The following is a 13,537-nucleotide window of genomic DNA, read 5'->3' as shown; positions in this document are numbered from 1 at the left end:
GTTAATTTTATAGATAGTCCTGTAAATAAATCTTTATTTTGGAAATTATTTTTTGATGGTTCTAAGTCTAACTATGGAGCAGGAGCAGGATGTGTATTAGTTAGTCTAGAGGGAAACAAAACTATGCTAACATGTAGACTCGAGTTTCATTGCACAAACAACACTGCAAAATACGAAGCTCTAGTCCAAGGACTGTACAAGGCAGTCGTATTAGATATCAAGTATCTACAAGTCTTTGGAAACTCTGAGATTGTCATTAAACATGTACGAAATACTATACATTGTCTATCAAGTCATTTAAAACATTATCAATCTTTAGTGCAAGATCTCACTGAACATTTTATAGCATTTAATATTTCACCCATTTCCAGACTCCAAAATGCTAGTGCTGACCTCCTAGCAAACGTAGCTTCCAAGCTCATTCCTTTAGAAGACTATAGCCCAGATAGATTCTTGATCGAATTGATCTTTAGGCCCTCGATCCCTAATACTATTAAAAACTGGATAATTTTCAACGATGACCCTGATATTGTAAGTTTCCTGACATCGGAAGGATCTTACACTAATCAAATAATTGATGAGGACCAACATGACAAACAGTTACAACAAGAAAGCACTAATAATGCTATACCAAAATCTGTAGTCAAGTTGGAAGACCTATATGATTTGAAAGACCGATTTAAGAGATCTACCAATTCAAAACTTCAGAGTTCAACTCTAAACTATGAATTAGTAAATCTAGGAACTGATACCAAGCCACAGAATATCAACCTAGGTCTTGGCCTAGCCCCAGAAGAAAAATTAGCCTATTTTCATCTCCTGAAACAATACAAAAGTGTCTTTGCCTGGAACTACGATGACCTCAAGAATTACGACACTTCAATCATTCAACATACTATCCCAATGATAGCTGATGAAAAATCTGTCCAGCAAAAGCTGAGGAATATCCATCCTAATATTGAAAGTCAGATCAAATTTGCGCTCAATAAATTATTGAAAGCCAAAATTATTTTCCCCATTCGACATTCTAGATGGGTTTCCAATTTGGTTCCAGTCAGAAAGAAAAACGGAGATATTAGAATTTGTTTTGACTTTTGAAATCTTAACAAAGCCTGCCAAAAGGATAATTTTCCCTGCCTCCTATGGAACAAATATTGCAAGCGATTGTAGGATCAGAATTAATGTCCTTTTTAGATGGTTTCTCCGGCTACAACTAGGTTCTGGTCCATCCTGACGATCAGCTAAAAACCACGTTCAAAACCAAATGGGGTACTTATGCATATCAAAAGATGCCTTTTGGTTTGATTAATGCTGGTGCCACATTTCAAAGGGCCATGGACTCGCTTTTAAGGGATTAGTAAACAAATCAGTGGTGATTTACTTGGATAACATAACAGTATATTCTAAAAAACACGGTAATCACCTTAGAGACTTAAAGCAAATATTCCAATGTTGCCAAAGGTATGGGATCTCACTTAACCCAAAAAATTCCTTTTTTTGCATTAAGTGAAGGAAAAATTCTTGGATTTATAGTGTCAAAATCTGGAATCCATATCCATATTGATTCCGATAGAATTAACGAGATTTCCAAAATATCCTTGCCTCATAATAAGAAAGCCATGCAATCCTTTCTTGGCCAGATTAATTTTGTTAAAAGATTTGTTCCAGACTTCTCAAGGATTGTGTCACCATTACAAGCAACGATAAAGAAGAATTCACTCTTCAAATGGGGCCAAGAGGAATATGAAGTGTTCAATCTGATTAAGCAAGTGATTTTTAATGCCCCATCCCTAGCAACTCCAAATTTTTCCGATCCTTTCATTTTGTACACATTTGTCTCTGATAAATCATATGCTGTGATTCTCACTCAGGCTAATCAAGATAAGGCGGAAGCCCCAATTGCCTTCTTTAGTTCAAATATGCAAGGGGCTGAATTAAATTATTCTGACGTTGAGAAACAAGCTTATGCTGTTTTCAAAGCGATCAAGTGTTTTAGACCCTTTCTTCTTAAAACCCATACAAAAATCATAGTATCGTTTCCAGCGATAAGAAATCTCTTAGTACAGAAAGACGTGGGTGAAAAGAGAGAAAATTGGGTCACCGCCTTACACGAATAGGACGTTGAGATTAAGCCAGCAAATATTGTAAAAGATCAAGGCTTTTGCAAAATGTTGGCAGGAGCATCGCTTATTTCCGAAATATCATCTCCAAATCAAGAAGTACAAATGTATGAGGTAAGCCTAAATGGTATTGAATCGAGATATGCTGATATCATATTTTATCTAAAGAATGGATATGCACCTTGAAATCTAGATTATACAAAGAAAAGAGCTTTAAGATTGAAGGCTAAACAGTATCAACTCGTAAACGATGTACTTTTTAGGATAAATTATGATTATGTTCTCCGTCGATGTCTTGAGAAATCTGAAGCTGAAAAGGTGTTGAAGGAACTCCATGATGGACCAGCAAGTGGACATTATGCGGGAGATGCTACATCACATAAAATTTTGCGCGTAGGATACTATTGGCCTACACTATTTAAAGATGCGCATAGTTATGTAAGAAAACGTCAAGTTTGTCAAACTGCTGCTGGAAGACAAAAGAAACCATCGTTGCCTTTACAACTAGTCAATATCGATCAACCCTTTGATCAGTGGGGATTGGATATAATAGGTGAGATCATTCCTCACTCTTCTAAATAGCATAGGTATATCCTTACAGCTACAGATTATTTTACTAAATGGGTAGAAGCAATTCCTCTCAAGATAGCTAATGCTGAATTGATTTCATACATCAGTTCATAATTACCAGGTTTGGTTTACCCTCAGCTTTAATGTTTGATAATGCATCATATTTTTCTGGCAATGCTATGACTAAATTTGCACTTAAAATAAGTTTTAAGCTTGAATATTCTGCCAATTATTACCCACAAGGGAATGGGTTGGCCGAATCAACGAATAAAAACTTAATCAGAATCATTAAGCGAACCATTGATCAGAACCATAAAAATTGGCACAAATCTTTGATGTATGCTCTGTGGGCAGACTGAATAACCCAAAAGGCTTCCATTGGCACTTCGCCCTTTAATTTAGTTTATGGGAAAGAAGTAGTTCTCCAAACTCATCTAGCAACTCCTTCTTTGGCCTTAGTTCAATTTATGATGAAACACCAACTTCATCTTTACAAATAAGACAACCGCAGATTCTTAAGCTAAAAGAGCAACGAAAACAAGCTAAAATAACACATGCCCATCATCAAGCATTAGTAAAGGCTTCCTTTGATTCAAGCATGGTATCTAGGAAGGATTTTCAAATTGGAGATTTAGTTTTAAAATGGGATAAAGCTCACAAAGAAAAAGGCAAACATTCGAAATTCCAACGAATGTTGCTTGGCCCATTCCAAATCGTCAAAATCATAGGTCCATCCACTTTCATGTTGCAAGATTTAGTAGGGAAAAGAGAATCTTTACCTGCTAATGGGCAGATCCTTAAAAAATATTTTCCATAGAAGATGACCTCATCTATTTTTTGTAAATTATCGTTTATAAATTTATTTTGAAAATAAAATAGGTTGTAAATGGTTACCTTTGGAATTCACGAAAAAGATTAGTGTTTCTTTTAGATTTTGTTTTTCGCTTGTATAAATAGAACTAATCTGGAAAATCGATCATTATTATTGAAAGATACAGTCAAATGCTATAAGCTTGGAAATGTTACTAGTTTCAGCCTTACGAATTTTGATAAAAATAAACCTTTAGTGGGAATTTGTTTTATATCAATCAATGAAAAGCATCAATAACAAAACAAAGATTCTATGTAGAAAAGCTCTTTCCAAAAACTCTATAATTGTCGTTCAGAGCTATTCTTAAGGAACCAATGACTTCCTCCCCACCTAGGGAATTACGAGTTTCAAGGAGTAATCCAATGATACACTATAAACTTAAAGAATAAGAGGTCTCATCACAAGCCGACTTATCATGATCATAGATATTATAACTTGTTTACATTGCCAAAATTGCATACCAAAACAAGGCAATGACTCAATATTGTTGCAATCAAAAGACAAGGGGTCTCATCACGAGCCAACTTGTTCAGCAAAGTTATAAATCAAGTGAATGGCACTGTCATAATTTGGCTACCAAACCAAGACATTTTTCTTTAAGAATTATAAAAAACAAAACAAAAACAACAAGTGTGGATATGGATTTATCTCTAAAAATTGTATATTTCTCCAAGTAGGATACAGGATCATTGCTGGGTAACAGGTAACCCTGTCGAGGCTATAAACGCCTGTTGGCAGCAGAGGCTCTACCTACGACAAATGAGCATACTTAAAACTGATCTATAGAGAAGTCTTTATTTTTATCTTTATAAACCAAGTAGAGGCTAATGTAAATACAATTACTAGCTTTGGGAAGTAAATAATCAGAGTTAACATAGAAAAAACAAACTACCATTAACGGTTGAAAGCATGATGCATTTTATGTTTCTATAATAAAGTTTGATTTTCCAGAAAACTTTTCTGTTTTGGAAGTTTAGAAAATTCAAAAGATAATCAGAGATAACTGGTTCTTCCTAGTGAATCGCTAATTGTTGTGGCCAGCAACAACCCCCCTTTTTTATTTAGTTTAATTACTAATACTAAATAAATGGGGACCCTTCTAAAAAATAAAAAGTAGCACTCATATTTCCCTTTAAATAAAACATACTATCATAAACTTAGGAAAACACCCAAAAAAACCAAAAAACATGAGTTTTATGATAAGTTCCGAATAAAATCGTTCTCTTAACAAAAAGACATCGCATCGCAAAGGGTAATGGAGGACATCATATAAGAAAACTTCTGAAATTTCAAAAATGCGATGTGAGATCGCACGCCTTAAAGACCCATCGTGCATAGCAACTTTCATATGCCGCAAGTATCACCTAAGGTAAAATATCCCGATCCAACGATATGCGATAAGGCATCTCGCAAATCGCATCTCGCAGAAACATGAGGTGATAAATGATTGTTAATGAAACGGATTAGCAATATTGCGATCTCCGATATTGCAATCTACGATATTGCGAAGCAAATCGCAAAATCGCAGATCTGCAGGGCTCATCATTCAATAAAATTTTTCTCGTAATCTGATACCAAGTTATGACCATTAATGTCAATTTAATGGCTAGTTGATGGTCATTTATGAGATAAGATTTAGATCTGATCGAAAGGTTATTTCACGTAGGGTGATATATTTGATATGATTTCGGCATTAAGAGCTTTCCAGTCACCTTATCTCTTACCATTATTCTTTCCTTGTAAATTTGCAGGAGCAGAAAGAAGAATAATATATGCAGTAGTGTTCAGAGCGTAAAGGGAAAGAAGGGAAAAGTTCCGGTTGCTGAGGACAAAGAGATGATGCCCTTATACACAGACACCACCTGCAATAGAGATGCCGACATAAATACTTGGGAAGGCATGTACAGTCTACTCGAAGAAGAAAGTACCAGCGTTATGGAGGTTAAAGCAACAACAGACTCACGCGGGTTGTCTGAGGCATCAATCACAAAACTTGCATGTTCATTCTTGCATCGAATAGCATCAAGACCTAAGATTCTTCGATACACAGACATGGTCAAGTGGGTATTGGACAGTGCTGATATATCAGATAGACAATTCAAGTCTCAGAGCCAAGACCTCATTGGGTCATTCACTCCGTAAGATTTAAGGCTTATGTATCATCTATCAGAGTCACAGGCAACCTACAACAAACAGTTCGTGGAGAAGTTCGCTAAGGAAAACAAATATTTGGCGGAGTCCACTAATAACTGGTCAACGAAGGAAGAACCATTGAAAGAGGACAAACACGTTATGTACAATACTGGTTCCCTCTCTTCCCCATATTGGTATGCTCTGTAGACTATTTGGAAGGCCTGACGTCAACAAGTTTTCATCTGAGTGGCTACCCCTATTAGATGCAGCCACTAATGCCACTATTATGGATTGGGATCAGATATTGTCTGATAATTTAGCTACAGCTATTTGGAACTACCGGTCCAAAAGAACTACTACTCAGAGGATTTATCCTCCTTTCTATTTAGCTACTTATGTTATGGATGCAATCTGTTATGTTTCCAAATTTCCTTTAATGGGTTGGAAGTGGACTACTCAGAATCCCTTGCCCATTCACATGTATCATAAGGAATTGTGGGATTCCAAATTTATCCCGTATTTTTATAGAATTTGTCATGGAGTAATGTTACTTCTGCACATAATTTTGTATAGTAGGGATGCCCCAAGATTTTCCCCGAAGCAGAAGTTGACATTCTCCCTGTCGCAAGATGGTTTGGAGAAAAGATTTTCACCTATGTCAGAGTATTCGAAAGCATTCCTTCCCCTCATTTTCTACCCTTATATGTCCATGATAAGTTATTGGCGCGAGAGATTTCCTACCAGACCTGCGGGGTGGGAGGTATGAGCAAAGAGCTGAAAGACAAGGAGAAGGCCATTTGGCCACAATTTCCTATGGCCTGTGGGGCCTTTTCACTGTTTGATTTAAGTCATGCATTCAAAGAAGTAGACGATATGCTGTGTCTATGACTGTTCAAGTTTCCAGGGAGATAATTTGACCCCTATGATGTCATTAATAATTTCGCTACTGCTGTCAAGATAAAAGTATTTTCCAAAGAAGATGATCTTTTTTATGATACCTTTCAACAAAAATCACACTGAAAGAAGTTTTGCACATGGCTCAAATTCAATTTCCCCCAGCGGAATTCCAAGAATTCAAATTGTACAAAGAAAGTAGACTAGCTAACATCCCCTTGGATAAGTTACACTTGGAACCAATAAGGGATCCTACTCCCAGTATCAGTTTAAGTGGAAGCGCAAGCACAGAAAAATCCAGATCTAAGTCTGGGAAAGAATCACCAGAACACTCTAAAAGGTCCGAGAGCGACCATAATAAAAGTGAAGGGTCAGTAAGAGATACTGCCCAATCTAAAGAGCACCCAGAGCAACAGGTCTTGACTACACCACAGGTAAAGGTTCCCCCTCCCATCATCCAGCCACCAAAGCCAGTGAGAACTGAACTGGATAAAGAGTGGGAAACATTCAATGAATTGATTAATACTGAGGAGTAGAACACAAAGACACCTAAGAGTATAGTGCAAACAATGACTGATATGGTCATTGGAACAGCCAGCAATGCTACAGAAATGGAGCATATTCCCATTACCCCATCTTTCGAAATCATGCTCAAGATAGAGGAGATTCCTCCTCTAGATGTATTTTATAGTTTGCAACATAAGGTAGTGGTAAGAAGGCAAAGAAAGAAAAGAAAATTGGATAGCGTGCTCTCACCTGAGGCAGAGCAACTAAACGTCCTTTGCCGAGACCCTACCACTGACCCTACTAAAAATCTCACTAAGTTATCTCAAATCGCAGGAGCCTATGCTTCTGCTACCATTGACAAAGCATTCGAGGTACAACAATTACTGAAGGATAGAGAGAAACAAATACAAGTTTTGCAGCAACAACTACAGCAAGCCAGTGCCAACCGCGAAGCAGAGGAAAAGTTATAGAAGTTACAACAAGATTTTCAACAAATGCAATTGGGATACCAGAACAATTTGGCTGAAAAAGAAAATCAATTGCAAGCTATGCTAGAGATGCATAGAGATGATCCCAAGCTTACAGAGTTTGTCTTAGAATCCCTTGCCTTAAACGACCAACTCTTGCAACAGTAAGAGGCATTATGCCAAAGAGTATCGTAATGGAGTTCCCATTGCGAAATAAGTGACAAAATTACCAATCAAGTCGTGGACTTGCGACATGATTATGATTTAATTGACAAAAGAATTTCTGATTATTTGGCTTGGTAGGAATCAAAAGAAGGAAAGAAAGTAGGCGCGCTCAGCCACAAAGAAATTCTCTTTCATAAGTGGGACGCACAGATTAGGAAGGCAGAACAGGCGGCAGAAGAAGTAGCTACAGCGTCAAATAATGTCATTGAATGTGTCAATGAAAACTTGCACAGAGCAAACCTCATATCAGAGAACACTCCGAGATTTCTCCCAAAGGCACAGCAATTGTAGACAAGCTAGAGAAAAAACGTTGAGGAAAGGGTAGAGTCCATCAAGAAGTTAACCAAGTTGAATTGGAATACTTACTGGTAGTACTTGGTTAAACCACACAGTCAATGAATGACTCTCAAATGCCTTACAAACTTGGCCGAGAAGATAGCACCAGCATTTTCCAATTCTGTTTTCGCGGGGCAACTAAAATCAGAGGTCGGCCAACCAACACTCCTCAAGCTGATGCTGAATGCTTGCGATCTCGGAGAATAGATACATCGATAGTTAATTTCCAAATTCAGTTTTAGTTTTAGTTTTGATTTATTTTTGCCTTAGATGAGGACGGTCATTTAAACCTCCTCCTATATTTTTGTAATAAACTATTTTTAGTATTTAGGTAGTAGTATTTTAACCCCTCTCATGCATTTAAAGGGGGGTCCTAAAATTTGTCAAAAATGTTTGCTCAGAACATGCACTTCTGCACCCTCAGAGGAGGTTTTGATGAATGAATGGAACGATATTTATTGATATCTGCGTTTAATGTCTGCTACTGAAATGCACTTTTGTACTCTTAGTAGATGTTGAATTAGGAATAAATAAATCTATATTGTTGAAGCTCATGAGTAGAACTTGTTATCAATGGTACTTTTATCTCTTAATGATTTCTGCTTATGTGTTAAAGTAATATTTATGTTCAGTTATTTATATATGAAGGCTTGAATGTTTGAGTTATCATTTGGCACTTTTGTACGGTGGTGACTATTCTATTTATGCTTTAATATATGAATGACTTATTATGTGATATGCTTCTCACAATTGTTTTGGCTAACTTTTTATACGAAACAATTTATTTTTATCGAATTCTTTTCTCGTAGCAATTGAATGATCTTTATTACCAATTGCTATTAGAAATTATTTTAGATTGCATAACTGAAAAGTTAAATCTTGGGTTAGTTTTAGAATTAGATATTTTTGTTCATTAGAATACAATTGCATGTTTTAAATTAGACTTAGATTAAAAGAATTTTACTTAGAAATCATTAGAAAAGGAAATTTCAATTCTCATCACGCACACACAAATTTGGAAACTGGTCCCATTATCCCCAGTCGGACCCACCATCCCAAACGGAAAAGGAGCTGCTTTCAAGGTCCAAACCGGGTGGGTATCCCCCTTGTTGTAGAACCAATTTTCGGGGCTTCAATAGTTGGTAAGATTGACAGGTTCGTCCGTTCGCGAAAGGTGCATGTTCATCCGTCCGTCCGTTCGTGAACACATCTTGCATTTTTGCTCATCCATCCACCCAAGTACACATATTTGCATGATCATCCGTTCGTGAGCACATCTCTTTGCATGTATCATATGTTCATCCATTGGTGAACCTGTCCTTCTGCATGTGCTGCCTTTGTTCATCCCATCTGTCATCGCACTACGTTTGTTTGTGTACCTATGTTTGTAGCCATTCATGATGAGACAACATTAAATCCATAAACCTCCTAGTCTACCATGATGCATGATCATTTCAGATGTAGATGACCAGGAGAGGTGACAAGGTTGCGATGCAGGATGGATGCTCTGGGTACTATTGATGAAAATTGTGCATGAGTCATTGGGTGATGAAGATGGGCGATTTGGATCGACAGTGACTGTCAGTAGAGTCTATCTCAATTGGAGGAAAAAATTTCGTGGTTTTTGGGAGGAATAGTCCAAGTTGTAGGAAGACTCGGAAGGAAAAATCAGCGTAGTTTCTGGAATGAGCGGGCAGCGGGAGCTTGGCAGCCAGAACTATGCAATTCCTAAGGGGAACTGGAACTCAGTTGATGGGTCATTGGCAGCAAAAACTGTGCAGTTCATGGAGGGAACTGGGAGTCAGTTGCTGGAGCTTGGCAACAAAAACTGTGCAATTCCTGGAAGGAACTCGCAGTCGGCTGTCAAGAGCTGCTAGCAAGGAAAACTGTGCTAATGCTGGGAGGCTTGCCTCCTGATCACCTCTGTGTAGTTTCTGAGCTGTTTGGACTGCTGGGCAGCAGAGGACTTCTCATGAAAATTGCGCAGTTTTCCAGTTGAGGAACCAATCGACTGATTAAAGGGCTGACTTGAAAAGCTGCGCAATTTTCTGAGGGAGACAGGGATGGGTACTGGGTGTCTGTCCGACCTATCTGCACATTTTTCTCAATGAGAAGAATGGGCAAGGTCTGCAGCCTCTATGCAATTTTTTAGGGACTCAGTCCCGGGGTGGCTGCTGGGTCAAACTCTCCAGTTGACCAACATGAAGGTTTATTGATATTCTTGCAAGAAACGCAGCTTTAAATGGCTTGCTTGGTGCTTCTGTGCTATTCTGGTTGATAATCGATCAAGTCAATGGCAGGGTGATGTTCTAGCTGCCAGAGGGGAATCCAGCCGTCAGAAATTCAGCAAAGTGACTAAGTGTGTGAACGAGTGAAATATGCATACGTGATCTTGCAAACACACACTTACTTGACTTGATGATGAGACGAATCAAACCATCCAGACATGCATGCTCAACATGACTGACCAACAGTGTGAGTGACAAGTGCAACATTTGTGATTGATCGTTGGTTGACTGTGATGACATTTGCACAACAATGTATGTGACTCTATGTGTGATCACGACATATGTTTACATAGCGAACACAACATGTACACACAAAGCAAAGACCTTGAGTCTGACCAGAACATGGTCACGAGCATGACATTGACATCAACATTCAAAAGCTATCGGTGGAATGATCAAGCAAGGTGGGTGTGAGGACTCACACTAGCTCACGAAGTGAACCCAAGTGTGTGAATTCATCAGTAAAACTCTCAAAGGAGGCTCCGAAATTAGATGCAGGCCAAAATTTTGGAGGGTGGTTGTAGCGCTACAACATGGCGAGACACTTTACCACCATGGTATCAATACAATTTTACAGAGGTGGATCACTCTTGAGGAGGTCGAGAAAGTCCTTAATGAATGCCACTTTGGGGCATGTGGTGGAAATTTATCTGGTTATGGTACTGTGAAAAAGATCTTACGTGTTGGTTATTTTTGGCCTACCATTTTCCGTGACTGTATCCTTGCAATCCAGAAGTGTCATGCATGCCACATCTATGATCATAAAATCCATGCTCCACCTACTCTTTTGCATCTCGTTGTTGTTGTTGGTCCCTTTTTGAAATGGGGTATCAACTTTATGACATGTAATCCTCACTTGGCGGGGCGAGGGGCATGGTTATATCATTGTCATTGTTGACTAGTTTACTAAGTGGGTTGAAGCGATGCCTACATTTAACAACACTCGCGAAATGGCTGCATACTTTTTCTTCAACTGCGTTATTGCTAGGTTTGGTGTTCTACAAGCAATAATTGAGGATCATGGGAAGCATTTTCGGAATCATATGCTGACCGAATTAACTGCCAAATTGGGACTTTCACATGAAAATTCCACTCCCTATTATCCTCAGGCTAGCGAATAAGTTGAGGCTATCAACAAATTTCTTAAGACTATGCTTCAACATATGATAGGGTTCCATAAATTGGACTGGAACTTGCTTCTCTATGGTGCCTTGTGGGCATACTGAATCTCAGTTAAGATTGCTATTGGATTCACACCTTTCCATTTGGTTTATGATCTGGAAGCAATCCTTCCCATCGAATGCAAAATTTCATTGTTGAAACTAGCTATCAAACTTCTTCTTGCTACTTCCACAAAGGAGTGTCTTTTACATCTAAATTGTTTGAATGAAATCCGATGCGATGTCGCTTTAGCCAATGAAGCTCATAAAAGATGCATCAAAGTGCAATATCACAAGAGATCTGGTTCTCTTATATGACCAGGAGGTTGATAAGTTAGGTCTAGGAAAGTTCCATCCTATGTGACTCGGCCCATACATTTTCAATCACGTCCTTGCAAAAGGGATCTATGAGTTAGTATACTTTGATGGAGTTCCACTGGCGCAACCTAGAAATGGGTTGTACCTCAAAAAATACTATGCTTGATCCCATGCATAGTACATTGTGTACATACTATCTATAGGTGTGTAGAGTGTGTTGCAGTGTGTTTTTCAGAGTTTCCCATAGTTTCTGTTGATTCTTTTTACTTTTGGTTTCTAGATGTCAACCTCTCTCGAACCGTATATTAGTTATGCTGATGGTGCTAGTTGTAGTACTCAAAACCTATCCTCTGCAGCATGGGCTATCTTTTCTCCCAATGGTGAGCTAGTCAGAATGCAAGGGATTTTCATTCATCACTTTACTAACAAAATTGGTGAGCATAACGTAGTGGTTGAGCTACTATCTGATGATATTTCACATGGTATCCGTTGTATAGTCATCAGGCTTGACTCACAGCTCGTAGTACTACAACTCGCTAATATCTATTTAGTGAGAAATCATGCCATCCTTCGTATTGTTTTGAGAGTGTGTCTTCTAGAAAGACATTTCGATTTCATATGATATGAACATATTTCTAGAAATACGAACACATTAGCAGATGCCCTAGCTAATTTTGTTTTAGATAGACATTTACAATGAATTTAAATAACTTTCAATTCACATCACATCATATTGAAAGAAAGATAGGAAATAGGAAACAATATATATATATATATCTAAAGTTTGGTTTTACAAACTGTGTGCCCCGAGACATATATGGCTACATCGCCCATATAAAAACTACATGCAAACATCTAAGTAGACAAATCAGTGGTGCTCATGATAAAACGACACTACATGAGATATCTTGCGCATTAATCGACCAATACGGATAGGCACTCTGATAGTGTGTCGCCGAAGTCGCAATGGAAGTTGATCGACCACGATCTCATCAAACTGGTGTCTTATTCCTTCCATGTCGCACTCCACTTCTGATAGGATCTCAGCTACCTCAAGATCCCGTAGTGCATCTCGTCCTACCACAACAACCTGTACTAGTTCCACTGCCTCCTCTTGTGGCTATCTCTCTATGTGATGGAGATATGTAGCACCTACTAGTTGAACAAGTATAATATCTACATGAAAACATCTAATAGTTTAGTCTTGAAAACATCAAAAAACACAAAAAAAATTTATACTTTCAAAAACTTAATGGTCAAGTATCTTACTTGGAGCATCTCATTGCTGATCCTCAGGGAACTCGAGCTCAAGATCATCACGGAAATCCATCCCTGCATAATGATAATCATCAATTATGATGAACTATCTTCGAAACCACCCAAATAAGGCTGGTGAAAAGTTGAACACTGGTGGATCTGCATGTCGGCCCATGTGGGCTATCCACCTCCTCATCTGTAGGACCCTCAGATCAATGGGCTCGAGTACAATATGCTAAGGTTGCAATAATGGTACCCGCTCTAGAGAAAGAGAGACCGAGATCGCGCCATAGCTAAAGTTCTTCAACTTCCTCTCCTTTTCTTTAGTAAGTTGTTCCTTCAAATTGGCCAAGAGACCCTCGCTCCCATTGAATACTATCGGCTCTAGACA

General features: G+C 38.3%; 1 protein-coding gene across 1 annotated transcript in view; it reads left to right on the top strand.

Moving 5' to 3' along the window:
- Positions 1–9,808: 9,808 nt before the first annotated feature.
- The window catches only part of LOC149266072 (disease resistance protein RPV1-like), a 32,060-nt gene continuing 28,331 nt past the window's right edge, over positions 9,809–13,537 (top strand). Inside the window, exon 1 of the mRNA XM_089407060.1 lies at positions 9,809–9,978. Coding sequence (XP_089263186.1) covers positions 9,809–9,978 — 170 coding nt within the window. The remainder of the gene's footprint in view (positions 9,979–13,537) is intronic.

The sequence above is a fragment of the Pinus tabuliformis genome, chromosome 6 (assembly GCF_031772625.1).
Source record: "Pinus tabuliformis cultivar Carrire ecotype Pingquan chromosome 6, CPIR1, whole genome shotgun sequence".
NCBI classification, from domain to species: domain Eukaryota; kingdom Viridiplantae; phylum Streptophyta; class Pinopsida; order Pinales; family Pinaceae; genus Pinus; species Pinus tabuliformis.
Note: the sequence above shows the minus strand (reverse complement) of the source record. Positions and strands in the feature narration are given on the sequence as shown.